The sequence below is a fragment of the Lepisma saccharinum genome, chromosome 13 (assembly GCF_977018435.1).
Source record: "Lepisma saccharinum chromosome 13, izLepSacc3.1, whole genome shotgun sequence".
Classification (NCBI taxonomy): Eukaryota; Metazoa; Arthropoda; class Insecta; order Zygentoma; family Lepismatidae; genus Lepisma; species Lepisma saccharinum.
Genome location: NC_139241.1, coordinates 67,890,609 through 67,917,182, shown reverse-complemented (window position 1 = coordinate 67,917,182; position 26,574 = coordinate 67,890,609). Strand labels below are relative to the sequence as shown.

Below are 26,574 nucleotides of genomic sequence, written 5' to 3'. Positions count from 1 at the left end.
TAATTTTGCACCTCCTAAGCCTACTAGCTGCTTCTAATCATAGAAGTATTCAATTGGTCACAGTTTTCTTGTTTCAAGATCTCTAGTAATTCCTTTTGCTTTCTAATAGTAATGACAAAGTTAAATCAGCTTCTATGGGATGATTATATGTGAACATTTCTAGTAAAGATAATATTCATGAGTAAAATATACATGTAATGAACACCAGAATACACTAATTTATTGCAACATTCACATATCTCTAAGTATATGTACTTAGTGAATTTGATTGGGTGGGCAATCGGGTGGGCACAGGAATTTTTGGGTGGGCGCTTGCCCACCCGTGCCCACCCCTGTCGCCGTCCCGCCAGAATTAAAGTTTCCCAACTCAGAGCCCTCTGTAGCCTGTTTGAGGCATCGTAGAACTCGGAAATCCACTATGCAGACCATGGGGAAGAGGAAGGCGATAAAAAAGTTCAATTTTCCGCCACCAGGTTGAAATATGGCGCTGTACTTCCATGATGGGTTGTACAAATAATCACGTTAAGTGATTTAGCTGAGTTATTAATTAGAAAGGCATTTGTTAGTGGCTGGAAGTTGCGAGAAAATAATCTCTCGTTTATTGCAAGATTGCAAGGTAAAGGCAAATAAATAACCAATTGGAGCAGTTTTCGTCATTATTACAACCCATTATGGAAGTACAGCACCACATTTCAACCTGGTGGTGGAAAATTGAACTATTTTTTATCGCCATCCTCTTCCCCATGGTCTGCATAGTGGATTCACCAAATTTCAGAGTTCTACGATGTGTCAAACAGGCTACAGAGGGCTCGGAGTTGGGTAACTTTAATTCTGGCCACCCTGTATTTTGATATTCACATCGATATTACGTCATCGAAACGAGGATTCATCATCAAATAATTGAAAACTTGTACTGGATAAAAATAAAACTATTCAAATTTTTCATTGTAAATGTGTTGAATTTAGGTTTAGATCTCAATGTTTGTCTTTTTTTTTAGTTTTGTTATTTAGCGTTGATTTTCTTTAAGGTCTGTCATCATGATGACATATTTTGACAGAATAAGTCAGACTGATTTTGGGTGGGCTACACGACCCATTCTACACCCCCCTTGCCGCTACCCCTGAATGAGAACTCTATATTTTGTATTCTTTGTACTGTTGGAGCTGATTAGTAATTAAGATTTTCAAGTATAGTGATGCCAAACGAACATAGGTTACACATCTCTTTGTTGAAAATTTGTTACTTTTTACATGAGTAAATCCATAAAATGTATTTCTTATTCCAGAAGACAAGTGATTTAATTTACTGTTTACATAGATTTATATAAAATTTTCTTAAATGGAAAGTTAATTGTGAAAATCTAGAAGTAATCAAAACAATGGAAAAAAGTGACGAATGAGTGCTATACAAAAATCATTGATCAAAATGTTAACAAAATTTACTGCCTTCACTAGTAAAGTATCAAGAACAAACTTTTAGCATTGGGTAAAATAATGTAGAATGAAATGGGTGACTTAACTATTCCAGAAAGTGAACAGGGAAATATATTTATAACAATGATATGTAGAAAAACTTCAGCAGGTGCAACATTTATTCATTCGTCATCAACTCATCCACGTTATATTAAAAATGCAATATTTAGTGCAAAAGATATAGAGCAAGAAACAGCATTGCTCAAAAAATAGGCTTGACTATCCTCTAGCAATAGTAGACAATTCTTCCTTTAAAAAATACATTAACTTTGCAAAATATGTAAAACGATAACAAACATGATTTGGAATACCATACAAAAAGATGAAAATGTATCCGAATATTAAAAAGACGTGATCTTAATATTGAATTAAAATAAGGCAAAATCGATAATATCAAATATAAGAAGACCCTTTCCAACACAGAGATCTATGGCAAAAAAATGTATTACTTGTGAAGAAGAGTGCATGGGATAAACAAAATAACAAAATACGAAAGAGTTTTGGAACATTTTAGAGAAAAAAACTAATGATTTTAAATACACTGTTTTTTGCAACACAAGCTAATGTTTCAAATGTTTCAAACTAACCATGTTTAAGTTTGAAGCCTTTTGAAGTAATGTTTAAATTGTCTGGTTCTTCTATCTACATTGTTTGTGTCTTAACACAGCTTAGCTTAACTCAGATGACAATTTATTTATTATACCTTTTATCTAATCATATAAGCGTATTAATTTTTAAAAAGCAAATACGAGAGAAGTTAGTACAATTATTTTGTAAATGTTTTGGTTCGAATTAACTTAAAATTAGTTCGTTCAATTTTCATTTAGAAAATTTGATTTATCGGTTCATTGCGATGAGATATTTCGACTCGTTGGTGAAATTTATACAGTTTGCTACGTTCCCCGGATTATTCTCAATGGAACTAATTACGTTTATTCCTCAACGGCGAGCCTTAGACTTATCAGCCTACTATGAAGCCCTCAGGTTGTGGGAAATCAGATAAGGATATGCTTACGTAAACCTTACTAACTCTCGCACACAAAAATATATTTAGAAGTCAGTTAATGTTAATATATTACACTTGAACTCACAATTAAACTTCTTATTACAAACAAAAGTGTATTTAGATCATAATACTTCTTCACTACACAAATTAAAACATTCACATTTCCAAAATCACTTCCATTATTCCAGCAACATCCATAATAATCTCTCTCGCCTCACAACCCACAATCAAATGTTTTTAGGTTAGTCCATAACCATAACAGACTACCCAATTGAACAAAACAAATTACGTCATAATAGACAATTAACATATTAAACATATCAAACACTTAAAATGATACAATAAGTGGGTGCGTATCAAGTTCATGGCAATTTTACCGATTGCAGCATGATATTTCGAATAACACATTTCCCTGTAGATTTCATTGTAAGGAACAGATAATTATTCGAAGAAAATCTGCGAAAGTCTCAATAACATCCTAGAGCTCTGCTTTATCTACTGTTGCTCCCAGATGTTATACCACAGAAAAATGTATTAGACATTTGTCTGTGGTTATACTGAATCGTACCTTCGAATTTCGCGTTAAATGCACATTAAACTCTGTAGGATATACCTCGGAGCAGCAGTAATTATTTGAACAACACCAGAATTAACTTCTAACTTAAAAACAAAATTTGAAGGGATTTTTATGACTTACCTCTCGCTTAGTAGAAAGCCATTGTCATCTAAAAGGGGAACTTCACGTTGTGGATTTAGCTGCAAGATATAATATTCTGTCAGTCCTGGCGCATAATCGACAATGAGAAAATGATTTTTATGAAAAATATATTTCTATCTCATTTATTTATCCAATATAATAATATCGATAGAAACAAGCCACAAGAAACAAGTTCGTGCATGGAAGTTCGTAGTATTTTTTTTTTTTTTTTTTGGTTAAAGCAGGTAGTGTCTGCGTACGCAGGATTCTTTTTTTTCGGAAGGGGCTGAAATTGCAAAGGTAGTATTGTCCTCGGGGGGAATAAATAATGAAATATTTCATAATTACCTAATTTAAACATCGCTTTAAAAGTTGTTGAAAGGCATAAATGGTCATCGGGGAGGGTGTTCATGCATGGGCGTCGCCAGAAATTTTCCTAGGGGAGGTCGATTCGAAGATGTCAAGGACACCCCCCTCAAAGATATTGTAACTCAGACCAGTGGCATATGGAGAAGTATGTCAAGGGGGGATCATTTTTAAAATTATTGCATTATCGGTATTTTAAATTGTTATTATTAGCATTATATTATTACTAGTACTACTAGTAGTAGTAACAGCAGTAATAGAAGTAGCAGTTTTAGTTTAGTTTATTTTAGCATCCAATAAGTTTATTACATGAATAATATACAGTATTCGTACCAATTACAACCAAGATTACATAATAGTTACTTCTAACATTAGGAGCAGTAGCAGCATCGGAACGCAGTTTTTTTTTGCAGCCATGCAATTAATAAATTTTAATTTCTCTTTAATTCTGTATTTTTAAAAAATACCTATCTCGCCAATATTACATAATAATCAAAATCATACACATCTAAACAATTAAACATTAGACAACAATTTGCATAAAATGGGTAAGGGACTTTAAAATAAATAAATATTTTGTAGGAAAAACAGATTTTTTAAAATTAGAACATTTGAGAAGAAACAGGAGAAATATTTAGCAGTTGAAAACTACATGTTTTTCCCCTCACATTTCAGGAAGTCACGTATATCTCACAGTTTACACTCAGTTTCGTACTATCACCATCAGAGTGCACCACACAGCACAGGGCATACGGTTTAATGGACAAAATGTATATTCATAGCATTGATTTATGTTGAGAAAATGTTTTTATACTTCGTAGTCGTACATCAAATCAAGTTCAGAGATGTTTTTACTTTGTAGCTCAATCAGTATATTCTATTTAGCAGGGGGGAGACAAATCGCCTTCTCGGAGATAAAATTGCAGTAGGCTACACTAAGTAATGGTTCACTGGGACATTACTATTTATACAGAAGTTGCATACGTCTGGAATCTCACACATCCAGGACATCAGAAATGAACTGATTTTTGTTCTTGTTTATTATGTCCCTTTGAAGGCTCATCATGCACAACCCTGTTATTCGATCTTCAGACATGGTCTACCTTAGCCGAGTTTCCACTCGTCGTAGTGTGCTAAAACTTCTTTCCACGACGCTGCACGTTGTCCAGGCAGTGTAATACAAACATGTATTGCTTCTTTTACAGACCATTTTTAAACAATTACGTAAAATGAAGTGAAATAAAGTGCTTCGTTTATAAATTGCCATAAATTGAAAAAAAAAGTAGATGGAAATTTCCAGGGGGCTCGATTATCTCGAAATTTCGGTACGGGCTGTAGCCTGACACGTCCTTTCCCATTGCACTAATATTATTGTTATTAATTATCTTTTCTCCAAATGTTTATTGTTCTTTAATCTTAATTTCTGTAATTTACCTATCACTGATAATGTCAGGATAGTGACTAACCTGTATATACTTATCTTGTCAAGAGCTGTTGCCATGGCAATTACGATTGTGTTTTGTCTTGACTTTAAAAACGTTCGGGCTCGGTTTTTGAATAGAGTGATCAAGTTGAATTATAAGAAGTTTAATTTCTTTAAGTGAAATGGATTATATGTTAGGCATATAAGTATTTAGTTTGCAAAGCAGTAAAATAGACTTCCTTTTTTCTTAGTGCAAACTTAACTTTGATATTTACTTGACGAACTAACAGAGAGATACTTCTAATAATCTTGGATATTACCCCATACCCTGAGCATTACCTTCTCTATATGAAAGCCTAATGGCTTGGTCCGGTCACGTGACTAAGCGTCATCAACTGGAGGCGGGATAGCCGCCATGTTTCATTTGCTTCTTCGGAATCGATGTTGGACCTTTTTAGTAAATATGGAATTGCATTGCAAATTTAAAAACTAATCCAGTGTACATGACGTGTAAATATGCTTAAATGTGCAAGAGGTATGGTGTATAAGTGTTGTGTGCTCAATTGCAAAGGCAATAATGATGAAAAATGTAAGAGTAACGTTCACATTCACGTTCAGTTTCCTCAGGTGTGTTTTCATGACGCCAAGCATCAAGGGGCGTGGCTTGTGCTCCATGTACGTGCGAAAATAAATACTCAATTCTCTTACCTTAGCGTATTCGTTTTTTAAGTGTTCGCCGTTCACGAAATCGACGTCGACAAGGGAGAAATCCAGTCCAAGTGCCTGCAATGTTAGCCTCACTGCCAATGTCGGGGGGCTGTCCTCCACTGAGTATAATTTTATCGGCATGTTTATTGGCTGGAAGTGTTTTTATCCTGAAAAGCAATTGGAACAGTTTTGCAATAATTAACAGTTGTTAAAATACAGATTAATATAAGTGTTTAAATTTTCCACTCTAATTATATGAATCAACTTACCAGGATTTTTGCTTTAAATATTTTAGAATTACATCATAATATTAAATTACATGCTGCGTTTTTCACAAAATTCAGTTCTTTCACATAAAACTAGTGCAAAATAAAAAGAGACTTCTAATTTTGCATAATAATTTCCAGGATAATTAGACTTTTAGAAAGTGTCATGTGGGATTTTCTCGCGGGGTCCTAAAAAGACCAAAATGGCGGGAAAATATCGATATATGTATCGATAAATAAATTCCAACCCATAGTTTCCGATACCGATACCACTGGTCATGGACGTCGGCAGGATTTTTTCCAGGGAGGGGCAAGGAAAGTGTTTTTTTAAAGGGGGGGCAAACAAGGTACATTTTCGCCCTAAAATAGGGTTGATCCCTAAAAGAACATTGATTAAATTTGAATTTATCGTGTTCATGAAATAACTAATACATATTATTGTGGCTAGAGTGAAATTATATGTGTGAAATACATAATTTTTGGTTGACTTTCATTTTCCAGGGGGGACACGCCCCCCCTGCCCATGCCACTGGTATTTCTTGAGTCCCAATTAAAATATAAACTAAGTATTGCGATCAGATTGATGTAAATCAGATTATTTAAAAGAAAATCCCTGATTTAAATTACTTTAAAAGAATAATTTAAAGAATAATATGCATAAGGATTTTGTAGATATCAGATTCACTTTTGGTGAAAGTACATTAATCTCGTAATCATTTAATAGTGTTTATTAGGCTCTAAGAAAGGAAAAGAAAGGAAACAAAATATGCACCAGAATGCATCGATTGATGCACTAAAGTGTGTTTTATGGCTTCTTCAAAGAATCAGATTCACATTTGATGCATTTGGGTGCATTTTTGTATGTCGTGAAAGAAACACCAAAGTGCATGCATCATTTGATTCAAGTTAGGATTTATTTCAGTCGAGATGCACTTCAATGCATCAGTTGATGCGTTTTGATGTACTAAAATGCATCTTTTTGATGATGCACTTAAACGTTTGGTCTGTGCTACAGGGTGCGAAATCATTGAAGAGGGGGAGGGGTGATCTTACTCTACAAACATGCGCTTGCATGTATATATAATGGAATATTGTTATGTTAGACAATAGATGATAGACACGGCCTTGGAATGCAAGAACACATGGTATCTGTCTGGTGGAAGTTCCTGATTAATATTTTATGCAGATTATTATAAGTAGCAGTGTTCACAAATCTTCTTTAGTATACTGTCATTCGAAACCATATGATCGCAATATAATCCTTGCCTTCCAATAAGTTCGGTGAAAATGCTAGATAAGTATATTTCAATTATTTGATTAGAGTACTTTGTTAATTCTTTGGAGGGGTTCGGACCCCCTGGAACCCCCCCTAAGTACGTCCTTGATGAGGGATCATTTTAATGTCCCCCCCCGAAATCTTTACTACTTTCATTTGAAAATTCCGATTTTTCTCAACATTTTGGTGGGGGCTGTAGCTCCATCAGCTCCCCCGCTGCGAAAACGCTAGTGTTAGAATGACAGCGATGACTATTTTATTATGCGTTCAATGTATTATTGTACTGTATCCTTTTGTTATTATGGTTAGGTGAAATTCATGCCCACAACAGCCAGTGGCGGATCCAGGATTGGCAGTTGGGAGGGGCGATTTTCGCCAGGTAGATTACAGTACCTTACGAAGCCAGGAAACTATCCTGACATACGTTTTCAATGGTTATGTAAACAATGCTGCTTCAAAGAGAAGCTGAGTTGTCGCCTGAGGTCTCGTTGGTAGCGTTCCAAACAAGGGTTTGAGAATTCCAATTCTAGACTCGTTTCTTTTTTCATAATTATCGTAATTAATTCCAACTTCGTGACACACACATACAAATATGCATCGTAAATCTGTAAATAAACTGATGACAAACAAAACTGTCACTCATTACATGCACCTGAGGAAATATTGTCACCTTGGCAGACTGCGATATTCTTTCGGACTACAATGCAGTGAGACAGAACTACTTCATAACTTAAAATGTAAATATCAAATACACTTCCTCCATGCTACTAATAATTATAATATATCAAAACATACGTTTAGAGTTCAATTCATTTTAACAAGAATAAAATATTGGTACTGTACCTGATGATATCGGGGCAGATACAGAAGCTAGAGGATCAATACGAAATCGCAAAAATTCACGGAAATTGCCTTCATTGCAAGGGACTGGATCTTTAGTTTCATATTCACAGAGTTTTCCGTCATCCCTGTGAACCTCTGAAGGGAACGTTTTGACTTCCAAGCAGTATGACAGTTTTCACAATAGGTAGTAAGTAACTTTTCCCTGTTTTCAGCTATTTGTTCTAGGCGTTTGTTTTGCTAAATATTTATTACGTCGAGACTAGGATCACTTCGCATCTTCAAAACCCGTTTCTCATCTTCCACTGCCTTTTTGTGATAATCTTTAGATTCGTGAACGACCAAATCACCATTTTTCCCTGTTAAATTTGAAAAATCCTTCAAAGGTTTCGCGACTAATTTCCCGAGTGTCGCATTGTATTTAACCCCCTTCCTCCGACTTGACTAAGTACGAAAATGGGACAAATTTTACGCAGGTAGCCCTGAAGGTGATCTGAAATGACAAGCCACTCGAACGATTCCAGGTGCTTTTTGGAAGCGTTAAGATGGCCATCTTTGTCGCCTTTCCTTTGCAAGGAGAACAGATATATATATCCAACCGGCGGAACCCAATGGCGCCTTAAAATACCCTCTTTTGAAAAATTATCTAGCTGTCCCCCCCAGGAATTTTCCAATATCAAAAATGAGCCTCCTTGATGTCGCAGCGGTAGCGTCGCCGCCTTGTAATCAAGGGGGTTCGATACCCGGTGGAGGCACATAGTGGTTCGGATCCCACTTTAAGCTGTAGGTCCAGTTCCGATTAGCCTTACTGTGCATAAAGTGAACTTAAAACACCAAAAATCAATTAATCGAAAAAAAATCAATCCAATATAAAAAAAACATAAATGTTTCGAACTCGCTGAGCTGTTTCACTTTCCGCGCAAATTGCATTGTCTGCACTCAATCTGGTCGAATCTGTAGATTCTACACTGTCACATAAAATATCCTCGTCCAGACTACTAACTGAATTTACTCCCTCCTCTTTTTCATTGCTCCCTTCCATAGCCTGTTTTTTTTTTGTGAAAAAACTCTATATTGTCCTCGGCTGGTGTTTTCTTTTAGCCGTTGCTAATTTTTTTCCTATCCTCACAACTCATATCTTCAATGTAAAACACAAATCACAAAGAAAGTAAGAAACACAAACACCTCAGTCACAGCTCCAACGCCACTCATGCAAGCTACATCTCGCGCAATAATAAAAGAAAACGCTTTTTTTTATTATTATTATTATTATACGCCACACTATCACGATGGAAACGTATCGCACCAAACTACACTACCCATTCAGTCGACCGGAAAAGAACGCGAGAATTGACAAACCCAAAGTTATGTTCACTGGTGCCGGCTGGACCCACCCTCAAGTCCGACGTGGGTATCATATTACCGTGCATGTCCAGTAAAGACTGCGACTTTTCGGTGTTGACTGAAACGGACGGTTTTGGCCTCTCTGGCAGGTTCCACTCAAAAAGGATACCGCTAGAGGCGCTGGTGTTGATCCCGGTGCTTCGTATTCGTCTGCTTATAATGGAAGTAAATGGAGTTTTCCCTGCAACGTCTGATTCTTTTACATGAAGCATTTCTATGAATGTGATAATTGCTATGATATTTGGTACAGTGGTCGCGAAGATGTTAACGAACATTCTAGACAGTCGACCACGTCCTGTTATCGTCATACTTTCGTTAATAATACGGGAGAAAAAATACGCCTGGAATGTTCTTGGCAACTAAATTTTTCTGTATGAATTAGGTTCATTATTATTATCATCATCATTTCTTTCAAAGATATACACACTGAAGCATTTGTATTTTTGATATTTACTGTCTCTTTTCTTCCGCTTTAAAAGTAATCGCGGCGATGATGATAATGATGATTGAATGAAACGACAAGGGGAACCCCACAAAACTTTCTTAGTACCATCGACATGAGTGTAAGGAAACTTTCAAACCTATGGGACAAGCGAGATGGGGTGTTCACACTGTCACACTAGTGACACACACTTCCAGACTGTAAAATAGCATTCATTGCACATGAGGGTTCAAACAGCAAACGATATGTTCATATGGCGTATTCGCGTGCTACTTGTTACTTCGGTCGGAAAGCTCCTGAAAGGAAGGGTGCTCAGACCGAAGCGACGCACTACAGGGGGAGTTCCCAACTAAGTGACAAGCGACATGGTGCCTTCAGTCTATTAGCAAGCGTTCGTTGCTAATTGCGCGAACAAGAGATAGGCGACACGATAAACCGCACATTACAACAACAGATCTAGGCGACATGATAAGCCCACGTGTCGCTTTGTCGCGTGTGCGTCGCTCAAACTGGGCCATATCCTCAATAGCTTGCAACATGTTGCCGTGGTTTGTTGTTCGCGCATGCGCGATGCAATGAGTGTCTTGCGCACCAAAGCGACAAGCGGCACGCGACACTTATAGCTTGAGGATTTCACCAACTGAACGCTGGCCTGTGCTTCCCGTCATGCCGCTACGATGTGAAATGTTGCTCTTGATTGTCTCGTTTCCAAGCAACATGTGTCGCTTCGGTATGAAAGTTGCCTTGGACCGAAGGACCTGTGTCGCTTTGGTGTGAAATCATTGTATCGTTTGTCGCGTCTCGCTTTGGTGTAAAATCTCTTTGAGGAAACGGTGCAGTCAGAGCTTGTGTCCCTACGGTTCGAAAGGCTGCATTGATTATGGACTGCTCGCTTCCAAGCGACACTTATGGTTTGTCGCCTCAGTATGGAATATCTCTCAGGATACTATTTATATTCAAATAACATAGAAAAATAAAACTCTAGTACACAATCCAACACCTGACGTCCAGAATCACTTTGCGATGTTTCTTCTTGTGTTACGCATGCTATTTATTTATTAATTTTATTTTACTTTTCTTTCCAAATTAATGCCGTTTCGTGACTGCAAATCACTCCACAAATATAACTGTTTCCATCAATTCACTTACCACCTTTCAAGACAAACAAATCTACACAATATATTCCAAAAACTAACTAAGCCACATTACTTTCATAAGAAAGTTAGCATTCGTACTGATCGCACTGCCATCTATGTTTGTCATCCGTCTGGGGAACTAGTTTCTTGGGTCGTTTTCCACACTACGTTATTCAAGGGGCTGTAGCCAGTGATGTGCGTCTACGCGTAAACAACGATAGTCTACATTCTACACGTAGACTATTTTATACACGTAGATTACGTTATCTATGTAAACAACATGGCGAAAGGTGATAACTTAGCAAAGGGCGCCGTGGAATTAAAAGAAAATTATACTGCGTATCAGTTGCTGATGTGTGAAGAGAACTTTCCATACTCTTTCTTCCAAATTCCAATAATTTCTCACCTAGGAAGAAACCTAATATAGGAAATATTCTAGTGTTTTATGGCGAAAAGACCACTCTTGCCTCACGACTGCCATCTGTTGTTGTTTTTTGCATACTATTTATCTTCCTTCATAGTTGATAATAGAAGAGAAGAGAAATTTTGTTGTAAATAGGGTTCTCTTGATTTCGTTAGGAAACAATACAGTGAAAATGTCACTTTCATTTCATGAAACCCTTGAAAATTAATTTTAATGCACTTTAGATTGTCTACGTAGTCTATGTAAACTACAACCCAATGTAATCTACGCGTAGATTACGTGTAGACAACGCATGTAGACGTAAACTTATAGTCTACGGCACATCACTGGCTGTATCACTTCAACCGGGAAGTAACGAAGCTCCTGTTGTGGAAAATCACGTTTACCTTGTTAATTAGGGAAATGTAACTTAAAAAACATACATGCAGCACTTAAATTATTAGTAATATCAATCATTATTATATCCCAAAAATCCATCATCAGGCCTGTTGGGGGGGGGCGATCGCCCCTATCCCCCCCCCCACCCCCCGTGGATCTGCGCCTGACAACAGCGCGTTACGACGCCTGGGACCTGAGCATTCTTTGGGCGTTCCTTGTGATCAACCAAAAGTGTGCATACATTGTGTGTTTCGGGACTGGTGACGAAAACGAGATTCTGTTAAGTCTAGTCTGGTTTCCATATCCCCTAACGCCCGAGATTTCAGGGTGCATACAGCTGTGCCATTCTAACTGCTAACACAAGAACACGGTTCCTAGATTTAGTTGCTTTTCTCCTAATTGTGCACAATGTCTACTGACCTCGCTACGTTACACAGAGTCATAAATATGGAAGTGACTTACTTACCCCTGATCTTCACCGCTAACTTCTCTGTAAGATGAAAGCCGGTGTCTGTCTACTCGCAATACAACGACCGGCTTCAAGGTTCTTTTGACAGTGTTGCCAGCTACTAAACGTGAACAATCACCAACAGGCGATTTGGATCCTTTCCGCTTGTGGGCCCAATGTTATAATTCTTTGTTGTTGTTGTTAGACGTGCCGGTGGCTGAGTGGTCAGGGTGACGACCCCAGAAGGGGTAGGGGAGTGGTTCCCGCCATTCGACAGCACCGCCCCTCCTTTCAAGGACCTCTCCGATGACATAGTGCCTTGTAATCAAGGTATGGCTGTTCGGTCCCTGTGGAGACAAATTGCATATTGGTTCGGATACCACTTCAAATTCTAAAATGCTGACCAAGGCAGAATTTATTGACAAATAATACACTATAAACACTATTTCATCCAAATTAAAAATTTTCGAATTCCGGCCTGGGCATGGATGTTTGCGAGTGTTCATTCATCAATTTCATCATATCATCACTCATCCCCATTTTCGCAAATTAGCCAAAAGTGGCACAAAAAGCTAATACAAAGTCACGTTTCAATGTTCATTTGACAGTAAATTCTGTATTTTAGTGTTTTATTAAACATGGAAACAGGGGTAAATAGTGTTATCACTTTAAACTGTAGGTCCAGTCTTGATTAACCCCTCCGAGCATAAAGTGGGTTCAAACGAACACTCCTAGGAATAATGTAAAAATAAATAAATAAACACCCTTTCAAACCATACATATTTTACTATTATTTAGAGGTAAATTAACTATGACTACAGCCCGGAGGTACAATTTTGTCACCACTAGGCCAATGTTTAAATAAATGATTTGCTTTATTTTACTTCGCTTTTCTACAACTTTTGGCTAATTGCGAAGATGGGGATGAGTGATAATATGATGAAATTGATGAATTGACAAACAAACATCCATGCCCAGGGTGCAGTGGCGGCGATTATGGGTGCAGCCCCCCCCCCCCCCCACTTTTAGCCACTTTTGCATCCACACTATGCCAAACCATATCTACAAAGGGAAATATACTGTCTTTGCCACCCCAGTTTTGGAACCCAATAGCCGCCACTGCCAGGCCGGGATTCGAACCCGTGACCCCTGGCGTCGTAGCGCGAGAAATGTATAAGAGACCCATCCAAGGTCGGGATAAGCAATTTCGGTTATAACTTTTCATCCTATTACATAAGTAGCTACATACTTTTATTTTTTAACCATGTAGTTCGATTGTCTGATTTTTTCCCCAGTTAAGACCCCTTTGTGGATGGGATCCCCAAACCCCCTCTTCATTGTATTTTTCGCCGGAGCCTCGTTCCCCAGAACGAGCCACTCTCCAGATGGCGCTGATAGCAAAATAAACCACCCAGTCCTGACAATCACGACATATCTTGAAATTTTAGCAAAAGGAGTGAAAATTTACATTGGTTCGCAACACTGCTTAAATGGGAAGGCTTCCAGGGGCTGGAAAAACCTGTTACCTACTTATCTTATATTCAACACTTTAACATTTCCCAGCGTAATTATTGTCCTCATTCAGTCTTTTCTGCAAGGTTGTGTCGGAAGAAAGGGTATACCCAGGAATTTGCTACGTAATAACATAATGAAAAGTAATAGTAATATTACGTATTAAATTAACATTGGTCAATTTATACAGGTAAAAACAAATGAAATGAGAAACAAATCAATTCGAACATCAGTTTTACATGTGTTGTAACTGATCTTATAGAAAACTATAATTTGCAACTAACTAACTAACTCTCTAGCCTTCTTAAACCCGAAGGTTTCTGGCTGCAGCAACACAAGCCTTCCATCTATCCCTATCTTGAGCAAGATCTATATACCCTTTTCCATCCCTACCGATTTCCCTTAGGTCCATCTCAACGTTGTCCCTCCATCTTCGTCTTGGACTTCCTACAGGTCTCTTACCATCAGGTTTCCCAACAAGAATCCTGTAAACTCCTCTTGAATTTGGAAACTGGTTCAAACGAGTTGTTATCAATAATTAGATTTTGGTTATTACGTAACACTTGGTTTCGGCCTGTAAGCATATATTTAGTTTTCTCTTTGTTAACTTCCAAACCTATCTCTTCAGCAGTTTTGAAAAATATTTTAGCATTATACTTAGTTGTATATATATATATCATCCCCTAATAAGTCTACATCATCTGCATATGCTAACAAGTGAGTCATACCATTTAATTTTAGGCCTTCGTTAGTTTCTTTTACCTTCCTAACAGCATATTATAAGGCAAAATTAAAGAGCAATGGAGATAATGCATCTCCTTGTTTTAACCCATCATGAATTGTAAATTTGTCAGACACATTAATACCCACACGAATTTTACTTTCTTTTTCACTGGTGCAAATTTTTATCATACTAACTAGCTTCTTAGGTATTCCAAACTCGACTAATATACGAGGGCCACTATTTATATTTTGAGCCTTGGCAACACTGATTGAAGTTAGGTGCGATTTGACGTTTGCACGGAATCGTCTGGCATTATTGACCATAACGTACTTCAAATGTTTTGTCAATAGCTTGATTTGTGTTGTTTATGTTGCCTTGGAGATTGCGCGATAACAATAAAATGGAATTAACTCGTGAACATTTTCGTGCGATGATTTTTTTACGATTTTCGACGTGGATTATCAAGACAAGAGTGCATCGATCAACTTACTTCCACATTTGGCGATGAAGCCCCATCCTTTGCCACTGTGAAACGCTGGTATAACGAATTTAATCGTGGCCGCCATTCGCTCACCGACGAGATTCGCGAAGGTCGTCCAAAATCAGTTGTTGTTCAAGAAAACATTGATGCTGTGCAAAACCTAATACTGCAAGATCGTCATGTGACATACTGTGAGATTGAGGCAACCATAGGCATTAGTTCCACCAGCATATATAAAATATTACATGATCATTTAGCTGTGAGAAAGGTATGTTCTCGTTGGATCCCACACAATTTGACAAAAACTCAAAAAGACGCTCGCGTCAATTGGTGCAAACAATGCTCAATAAATACAATCGTGGTGCTTCAAAAGACGTATATAAGATTGTAACAGGTGACGAATCATGGATATATGCATATGAGACGGAACGTAAACAGCAGTCGACTGTATGCGTGTTTCAAGATTAACCCAATTCAACAAAAGTTGTTCGCGCTCGAAGCACATCGAAACAAATGGTCGCCTGTTTTTTCGGGAAAACTGGTCATGTGGCAACTGTGCCTTTAGAGGAACGTAGAACGGTTAACTCTGAATGGTACACAACAATTTGTTTGCCAGAGGTCTTCGGTCAAATACGGAAAACAAACAAACGCCGTCGGATCATTCTTCATCAAGACAATGCCAGCTGTCACATATCTCGTCTAAGAACCGACTTTATGAACCGTCAAAAAATCGAATTGATGGGTCATCCGTCGTACAGTCCTGATTTGGCACCCAATGAGTTCTTCTTGTTCCCGAATGTCAAGAATAAATTGCGTGGACAACGATTTTCGTCGGCGGAAGACGCAGTTGATGCGTTCAAAAACCATACTATGGAGGTGTCTCAAGAAGATTGGAAAAACTGCTTTGACAAATGGTTCGAACGAATGCAAAAGTGTATTGACCATAAAGCAGAATACTTCGAAAAACAATAAAGCAGTTTTCAATGCCAAATTCCTGTTTTTTCATTGTTAGGCTCAAAATATAAATAGTGACCCTCGTATTATATAATTTATCTCTTTTGACCAAATCATATGCATTTTTTAAATCAATGAACAGCTGTTGGACATTTTGATTATATTCCCACTTTTTTCAAGTGTCTGTCTGATGTGAAAAATTTGATCTGTAGTTGATCTGTTACGTTTAAATCCACATTGATAATCACCTATAATTTCCTTAGCATATGGGGTTAGTCTTGTTAAAAGAATGTTAGATAATATTTTATATGTTGTTGAGAGTAGAGAAATTCCACGGTAATTATTGCAGTTCATTTTATCACCTTTTTTAAACACAGGAACAATTATGGATTCTTTCCACTGTTGAGGGATTTCTTCTTTATTCCATATTAAACAAATTAATTTATGAATTTGACATATTTACGAATTTCCACCATATTTAATTAACTCAGCTGGTATTAAATCAATGCCAGGTGCTTTGTAATTCTTTAGCCTTTTAATAGCATCTTTAACTTAAGTCAAGTTAGGTTCTGGAACTAAAGGTTCTGCTGTGTGCACTTCATTTACTTCTGATTTATCTCCTACGTGAACATTTAAAAGGTCATTAAAGTAGTTCTTCCATCTATTTAGAATATCGCTTGGGTCAGCTAGAAAATCACCATCTTTATCTTTTATCAAGTTTACTTTAGGTTGCCACCCCTTTCTAAATTCATTTACACCTTTATATAAATCTCTGATATTTTTGTTTTTGCTGTTTTTTTTAATTTCGTTAATTTTGCTTTTCAAGTAATCTCTTTTTTTACTTCTAAACGTGCAGCTAACTTCTCGCTTTATTCTATTATAATTGCTTAGGTTTGTATCATCAGAGTTATGTAACCACCTACCTCTAGCCTGATTTCTTATTTCTATTAGAAATTATTTGAACCTATCTATTATAATTTGCAATGTAATGGAATATTTACGAATTCTATATCTAGAACATTTGATGTGTCTGTAGTCGGTAGGGCGTCTGACTGCCACGCGGGAGACCCGGGTTCGATTCCCGGGGTGATCTAAGGTCGAAATTTTTCCGGCCTTGTCCCCGCACAAAGCGGCTCTGGGGCCCTCTCAGTCTCCAATCAATGCGTACCTCAGGACATCCCTGGGAGTTAAAGGCGGAGCGTGGTGCTGATCGCATCAACTCCATAATTGCCGAGATTGAGAATGTGCGGCGCCCTACATCCCCTAAATGTGCCTCTATGTCACGGTAATATATGCACGAGGAACTAACTTTGTCTGTTATACCTTCGTCTTTGCCGTTACCTTTGATATGTGTAATATTGCACTTTCTATTTCACTTATTTACTCAATAAGGCTTAATGGTAATGTTTTGTTGCAATATATTTATGCTCAATAAGGGGGAGGCTATTCATGAAGTAATTATTCCAGCTAGTGGATCCCCCCCTCAAAGACGAATCGGTCAGTAAATCAGTTTTCGCCGACATCACCTGTAAAAATATCCCAAACTTTTTTTAAGGAGTGTATACTCTTCCATACGCGTACAGTAAACGTTATAAAGTATGTATTTAAGCAGCGCCATTGATTTGTACCTAAAACCATTTAAAAGGAAACGTTAATCCTCTTGGTTGAATAGTTATCGGCTTTTAAAAATGTGAAGTGATGCATTGTTTACATCTCACGCGGCCGCCATTACATATGCACTCGTGACATAGAGGTCGCTTCTGATTGGTTATGCTACGAAAAGTGCTACGGAAATAGATTCTATCCGTGAGAAATGCCGTGAAACATGCCATGGCATTTGAAAGGCCATCTTTATTTTACACGGTACCATTTTGGTAATTGTTTGAATGTTAAGAAAAATGCTTTCGTCTAATGCGGCCCTTGTTATGAATAGACCTATAAAACTACTTATTAACCTGTTCTAAATTAACTCATGATGGGTTAAAACAAGGAGATGCATTATCTCCATTGCTCTTTAATTTTGCCTTAGAATATGCTGTTAGGAAGGTAAAAGAAAATAACGAAGGACTAAAATTAAATGGTGTGACTCAGTTGTTAGCATAGCATAGACTTATTAGGGGATGATATAAATACAATTAGGAATAATGCTAAAATATGATATGTTTGGAAGTTAGCAAGGAGAAAACTAAATATATGCTTACAGGCCGAAACCAAGTGTTAGGTAATAATCAAAATCTAATTATTGATAACAACTCGTTTGAACCAGTTTCCAAATTCAAATACTTAGGAGTAATATTTACAAACGAAAATTATATTAAAGAGGAAATAAAAAGTAGGCTTAATTCAGGAAATGCATGTTACTTTTCTATTCATAAACTTTTGTCTTCACGTTTAATATCTAAGAAACTAAAAGTTAAAATATACAAAACAGTAATTTTGCCTGTAGTATTATATGGATGTGAAACTTGGTCCCTTACATTGAAAGAGGAACATAAATTGAGAGTATTTGAAAATAAGATCCTTAGGAAAATATTTGGACCTAAAAGGAATGAGGAGACAGGTGAGTGGAGAAGGTTAAATAATTTAGAGCTACATAATTTGTATTCATGTCCAGATATTATTAGAATAATTAAATCAAGAAGACTTAGGTGGGCAGGCAATGTGGCACGAATGGGAGAGGAAAGAGGAGTTTACAGGATTCTTGTTGGGAAACCTGATGGTAAGAGACCTGTAGGAAGGCCAAGACGAAGATGGAGGGACAACGTTGAGATGGACCTAAGGGAAATCGGTAGGGATGGAAAAGAGTATATAGATCTTGCTTCAGGATAAGGACAGATGGAAGGCCTGTGTTGCTGCAGCCATGAACCCTCGGGTTTATGAAGGCTAAAGAGTTAGTTAGTTAGTTAGTGTGTACACTAAGATGGATAGTACTTTTAATACATCAGTTTCTTGTATATATACACTTCCGCCTTCATTTGAATAGGAGCAATTTCAAAAGCTTGAAACATTCGCTGAATGTTGACTCCAAGTTATTTTTCTTATGACGTCATGCAATCCAGCAATATCAGACAACTACATCTAAATGAATCTAAAATTTTAAAATACAGTTTTTGGGCTTGTTTTCCATTATTATAACTCTTTTCAGTTCTTACGGCGGGCGCTCTAGAAGCTGGCAGGGGAAGTGGGAAGCGGGGATTACGCAACAGACCAACCAGACAACAGCAGTGGCGCCGAGAGACGTGATGCGGCCGGAAAAAGTACTACGTGAAACTAGTTCTACTGGCCGATACGTTTGTTATCGTGCTGGATTGGTCGCTTACCCGCTCCCCACTTCCCCTGCCAGCTTCTAGAGCGCCCGCCGTAAGAACTGAAAAGAGCTATAGCTATTGTGAAATTTAACGTGTTAAAAAAAATCAAATCGTTTGTTCCGAGACGATTGCATTAGAACCGACTTGTACCCCCTTTTTGCGTGAATCACGAGGATAATAAGGTATTTGATGATACTACTACTACACTATTACCCTCTACTACTACTAATAATATGATTATTATTATTTAAACGTTTATCCAGTTGCTTGCCCCCTTTCCCCCAGACAAAATTTCATGGTTGCGCCTATGTTCTCTTTTGTAATATGCCTCTCTTTCATCTTTTACTGTAATGATAGCCCATTACAATCAAGCAACGATTTCTTGGGGAGTCCTCTTAAGGAAAATTACCACTGCAGTCTTGGCAATCACAGTCCGACCCTGAATATTACTATTATTGTTGTTATTATTTCTCAAACACTTTGTTGTTTGTAGATAAGTGTAAGTGACCCTCGTACTTTTTTAAAAAAAAATTTGTAAGATGATAATGTCTATAATTTCACCCACGAATGATAACTTATTACAACAATATTTCAAATATGAAGCTTATGACGCTTTGTTAGTTGATAAAGATACCAATAGATGTAAGGCGCAGAGTTTGACTCAATTTCAGTTTCTGTGCCTATATCTTTCTAGAAAATAACAGTATACACTAATATATATTTGTGTAAGCGTAAGATAAATATAATTTCATAAAATGTACCTACGTATTTTACATTTAGTTTAGTGGTGTTCTTCATTATAGCCACTCTCATTGGTCAATATGACCTGATTTTTGGCAGTACAGGCTAGAGTATTGCTTTTTGTAATATTGCTCTGGCTTAAATCAATTTGAGACAATTTTATAATAAAATAAAAATAAGTAACTATAAAGATAGTGTGCAAAAATGTGGCCTGACTCGAACCTCGGTTGTGGAGAAACAAGTTGGTCATCTTCCTGTGGATAAAATGGACTAGTACAGACACGGACGCTTCTGGGTTGTAATGATCCCATTGAATGTCAGCGGTGTTGTTAAAACCCAGAAGTGTTACACTCAACTGTAAGCTCGGTTATAATTCTGTGCTCCTTGCCACAAAATTGCATGATCAGGGGTGCGTCAACTATCTGAGCAACGCTCGCTGAGCAGACAGAACATTTTCTTGACGCTGCTTGCTCATTGATCAAAATATCAGTGCCTTTGAATAATCTGTGATCAATTTTGCTGGACAAGATTTCAGTTTGAAAAGCTGTTAATTATGCACATAGTGGCAAGAATTTACAATACCGGACCATTTTGCAATTTCTATGCCACTGCTTATACTCACGAAATAATTAGTCGCGATGATTTATCTGAGGTTAACATGTTGGAGTGAGGCGTAGAAATTGTTCATTAACGTGTACAAGTTGTAAAATAAGCTTTTCTATTCTCGCAATGATTCTCCGTATACAAGTATGGAAACCATATTTGTTGATATGAACAATTGACGTTCGCAATTAGTTACGCTGTCTACAGCGTTGCCACACTGTTGATTTCATACTTTGAGAGCATGGATCGTGTAAGAATGGCGGAAGAGAACAGTAAAAAAGTTGTTAATGTTGTACAGATTGATCGGACCGTACCTTAGAATTATTTCGCCTAGCCAATAAGCTCCACGATCCTACACAGAAATGCGTCGAGGATGACGAAGAAGACGACAGTGACAGTGACAATCACGATGTAGAAGAGCATGTGGAATGTGGACTGATTTGATTACAGGTAAGTTTGGCAACAATGCATCGATCGTAAAATTGCAGGATACGAAAATGTCGTCTTCGATGAAGTGCGTTTGCCGTTAAAGTGCGAAAATAAGATTTTTTTATCGGTTCGTTATCACAATTAGCGCAAAACCATTCACGGATAGCCCCGCTGACCATTCTCGGTAAGGTTAGGTTAGGTTAGGCAAGGCAAGCATAGTTAAATTTTTGGGTCGTAGTAATGTCAGGAATATATATTTCGTTCCTTAAGTATTCGAAACGCAAAATCTTGCGATAAATAATGAGCAATCGTTCGCATTGTGGGTTGCGATCACGGACCCCTTATTTTGCAATTTCTACGCGTGACCGCCAAATTTAAACTTCAAATTCGTGATTAGGAAGCCTCAATTAGTGAGTGTGCGAAATATTACAAAAATCGGGGATGGGTCCGGTATTGTAAATTCGCTCCGAAATAGTTGATGTTGACATACAAACAAAACTGTTGAAATTTTCATTTTCACACCCATGCACAACTTTCCAAAACTACGGTGTGTATTTGGAATAAAAAAAAACACTTTCATTTTAATACAGTTACAAAAACTGGAATAATATTATATTACCTTCTGTTACTTGAACTACTTCTGTTATTACACTATATCGCAAACCGTTCATCATAAATATTCCCTCATTGTCATTGGCCGCCAGCCCGCCCTCCTCACACAGTTTCTCTTCTCACTCTTTGCCTCACGAGATCAAAACACAAATGGATATATTCTGTGGCTCACACCTTTGGCGAGCAAGGTTCAAGTTCGCTCAGCGATCAAATGAGCAAGCGCTTATTTGGCCGTCAAGTAGCGATCAAGTTGCTCGCTGAGCGCTCAGATACTTGACGCGCCCTGTTGGTAGTTGCACAAAGTTATCACAGATGGCAGCGCGCAAGAAATTGCGTTCGTCTCTGTTCAAGCATCATTGATTACATATAGATGCAAGAATTAAGCAATTTTTACACAATCCTTTGAAAAAAATAATAGTGCTGTATAGTTTTGCATATAGATTGAGCAATAAATTAGCAACTACTGGTTACAAATATTCCTATGTTTCGTTTCTTGCGTGCGACCTATATAGAAAGTACTTTATAAAGAAAAATTTCAACATCGTATTTAGCGTCCAACGCCTATCGCCTCTCAAGATAAATTTCTATCATTTTTTGTAGATGCAAGCTAAAGTATTACCAATCGTAATTCTGTGCGCTTGTGTCAGTAGAAAAACAATAATACGTCTGTCCATCTTTGTTAAGTGTTGCCAAACGTACTTATAATAAAGGACCTAAATTTTCGAAAGTTAGATATACTGTCAAACTTCCTAGGATCAACGAACTCTTCGTGATTTCTTTTTCGATTCCCTTAGTATATATATACTAAGTGTTTCTTAATTTCCTATGATCATTGATTTATTAGAACATATAATTCAGAAAGGAGTACTGAGTGCTTGTAAACCACGCTTAAATGCAGTGGCGACAATTAGGCGATTGTGGGTGCTTGCCCTTCACGTTTTGCCATATTTAACCGCTGCACTAAGGCCTCGAAATGTTAACACTGTTTAAATGTTACCATAAGTTTAATTACCTATGCTAGAACCAATGTTCTAAGGTACTTCAAACCGCCAGGCAGTTTACTGACTCGTTACATAAACAATTTTGCATAACCCCCAAAGAAACTACCTCCCGAAATTATATCACAAATACTCCACTGAGTGGGCATCCGCCCCCACACACAATCGTGCTCCTCGAGTTCTTAATTATGAAAAAATTGATGCCTCACAAAAACTTGAAATAGTGTTTCATTTCTTCCGTAACGCAATTATCGTATCTTCTTGTCATATCAGAACAGTCCATAGAATTCATTCCAGGTCATAGTCGTGGCATGTTAGTCCAATGCAAATTAATTCAGAAACCAAAAATTGCGGCTCGTGGTTCGAATCTTTGGAATTTGCAGTGAAAATTAAATTAATTGTGTGTGTGTGTGTGCACTCAGAATAGCAAAGCATCTGGCATTGATTTAATACCAGCTGAGTTAATTAAATATGCTGGAAATTCGTTAATATGTCAAATTTATAAATTAATTTGTTTAATATGGAATAAAGAAGAAATCCCTCAACAGTGGAAAGAATCCATAATTGTTCCTGTGTTTAAAAAAGTTGATAAAATGAACTGCAATAATTACCGTGAAATTTCTCTACTCTCAACAACATATAAAATATTATCTAACATTATTTTAACAAGACTAACTCCATATGCTAATGAAATTATAGGTGATTATCAATGTGGATTTAAACGTAACAGATCAACTACAGATCAAATTTTTCACATCAGACAGACACTTGAAAAAAAGTGGGAATATAATCAAAATGTCCATCAGCTATCCATTGATTTAAAAAAAGCATATGATTCGATCAAAAGAGATAAATTATATAATATATTAGTCGAGTTTGGAATACCTAAGAAGCTTGCTAATATGATAAAAGTATGCACCAGTGAAACAGAAATTAAAATTCGTGTGGGTATTAATGTGTCTGACAAATTTACAATTCATGATGGGTTAAAACAAGGAGATGCATTATCTCCATTGCTCTTTAATTTTGCCTTAGAATATGCTGTTAGGAAGGTAAAAGAAACTAACGAAGGACTAAAATTAAACGGTGTGACTCAGTTGTTAGCAAATGCAGATAATGTAGACTTATTAGGGGATGATATAAATACAATTAGGAATAATGCTAAAGTATTTTTCAAAACTGCTAAAGAGATAGGTTTGGAAGTTAACAAAGAGAAAACTAAATATATGCTTACAGGCCGAAACCAAGTGTTAGGTAATAATCAAAATCTAATTATTGATAACAACTCGTTTGAACCAGTTTCCAAATTCAAATACTTAGGAGTAATATTAACAAATGAAAATTATATTAAAGAGGAAATAAAATGTAGGCTTAATTCAGGAAATGCATGTTACTTCTCTCTTCATAAACTTTTGTCTTCTCGTTTAATATCTAAGAAACTAAAAGTTAAAATATACAAAACAGTAATTTTACCTGTAGTATTATATGGATGTGAAACTTGGTGCCTTACATTGAAAGAGGAACATAAATTGAGAGTATTTGAAAATAAGATCCTTAGGAAAATATTTGGACCTAAAAGAGATGAGGAGACAGGTGAGTGGAGAAGGTTACATAATTTAGAACTACATAATTTGTATTCATGGCCAGATATTATTAGAATAATTAAATCAAGAAGGCTTAGGTGGGCAGGCCATGTGGCACGAATGGGAGAGGAAAGAGGAGTTTACAGGATTCTTGTTGGGAAACCTGATGGTAAGAGACCTGTAGAAAGACCAAGACGAAGATGGAAGGACAACGTTGAGATGGACCTAAAGGAAATGGGTAGGGATGGAAAAGAGTATATAGATCTTGCTCAGGATAGGGACAGATGGAAGACCTGTGTTGCTGCAGCCATGAACCCCCGGGTTTATGAAGACTAAAGAGTTAGTTAGTTAGTTAGTGTGTACACTCAGATGCATAGTACTTTTAATACATTAGTTTTTTTATATATAAATTTCCGCCTTCATTTGCATAGGAGCAATTTCAAAAGCTTGAAACATTCGCTGAATGTTGACTCCAAGTTATTTTTCTTATGACGTCATGCAATCCAGCAATATCAGACAACTACGAGTATCATTCCGTGCTGCAAATAGTTGAAATCTAGAGTGCAACTGTTTTCATTTCAAAATATCGAAATATGAATAAGATCTACATGCTGCTTTCAGCATGAAACTTGGATTTGTATTGCTAGAATTACTGTGTCACAAACAATAAACCTGCTAAGAATGACCAAGACAAGAGAGTATGAATTTCTGCCCATGTTACAATTTGGATCATTTTTTAAATTTGATTGAGAAATATGATGAATAAGAAATTTTAGAATCCCATGCGTTTCGACTTTTCCGCCTGCCAATCAAATCCTCAACCTGTCCTCTTTCGTTCGTGTGTTTTTCTGAGCCATCGGGCGTTTGATATTTCCAAGGGAACTCCCATAAGTGTAATGCTTAGTTGTTATCTCCTCCTTCAACCATCCAGGACACAGACCTATATTTCCCCAACTCGCCCCGGGGTAGGAGGAGTTGGTGTTTTAAGTCCACAGTAACATTATAGTATAAGGGAAACGTATTTCTTCAAATTTACAGGAGAAAGTACTTACGGAAATCATTTTCTGTAGCATTGTGGAAGTTCGTGAATCTAGTTTTGATCCATTTTAATGCGAAAACATGTCGTTTTCTGCGAAAATCTCTGTCCGACAGCCTGTTGCTGCTGCCGCCATTTGCTTTCTGCACGAGAGCACAATGTTCCGTGTGTTAAGATAATGCAACCCCATAGTCAGTGTTTCAGCCTCACCGTGTTTTCACTAGAACATGACGTGTCGAGTATTTTTAATTTTTAATTTTTTTCTTAACTATGCTTGCCTAACCTAACTTAACCTAACCTAACCTTACGGAAAATGTTTTTTGGGGCTAACGTGAATGGCTTGTGGGGCTAACGTCAATGGTTTGATGGTATTAGCATAATTTCAAATCCCGGCACGAAAGTAGGTATTTTCCGATGAACGAGATTGCAACACTGCATAAATCGACAAAACACTCGCACAACGCGCCCTGAACCAGTACGCTATCGCCCGCCATAATGTTACAGAATCGAAATAACAAGTAGGAGTAAGTACTCGTAAATGTAAGAAATATACATTATCTTAGTTAGAAATGCATTATTTCACCTTAGGAAATGTTCCGCATTCGAAAATTACATTACCAATGTAAAAAATATGATTTATAGGTGTTTCCCTTATACTATAATAGTACCTAAGTCCACTTTATGCACTGTAAGGTTAATCGGCACTGGACCTACAGTTTAAAGTGGGATCCGAAGCACTATGCACCTCTACCGTGTATCGAACCCGGAACCGCTTGATTACAAGACTACGACGCAACCAGTGCGCCATCGGGGAGACCCTCCTGCTCAAGAAATTTGAAAAATTTACCAAAAGATAAACCAGGACAAAGTAAATAAATTGGGAACAATCTTCAGAAATATCTTCAGTTATCATTTAAAGTTATTGCAACAATTCAGCTTAGTATAAATATGATGCTTGTGAAAATCATCATAATATTATGTTTTACATGAAGCGAACAATTTACTGTCTACAAGCTTCTGTATTTTCTATTTATTTTAGAGAATTCTAATATATCTTATATGCTGTTTTGTACGAGTCAAGACAGAAAACAAATAATTCTGTTTTTGAAAGATACGGGGTTAATTTGGCTGGAAAAATAGAACTTTGCATTTTAGAATGAGAAATTATGTTTCGAGGATTTCCGAACTGGGCGGGCAATGAAACCACTAAAGGGAACCAACACCTGCATCGGTTTCTGCTTGGGGTGTGTGGAACAGATTTTTCTTGGTCGGGAATTTCTTAAATCCCGACATTCAAGAAGGGAAA

General features: G+C 37.1%; 1 protein-coding gene across 1 annotated transcript in view; it reads right to left on the bottom strand.

Moving 5' to 3' along the window:
- LOC145997021 (glutathione S-transferase 1-like) overlaps positions 1-12,390 on the bottom strand; it is a 33,210-nt gene extending 20,820 nt beyond the window's left edge. Inside the window, exons 1-3 of the mRNA XM_083133642.1 lie at positions 12,306-12,390; positions 5,674-5,840; positions 3,177-3,235 (exon numbers count right to left, since the gene is read on the bottom strand). Of these exons, the coding sequence (XP_082989768.1) occupies positions 3,177-3,235; positions 5,674-5,814 (200 nt within the window). The 5' untranslated portion in view covers positions 5,815-5,840; positions 12,306-12,390. The remainder of the gene's footprint in view (positions 1-3,176; positions 3,236-5,673; positions 5,841-12,305) is intronic.
- Between the last annotated feature and the right edge of the window lie 14,184 nt (positions 12,391-26,574).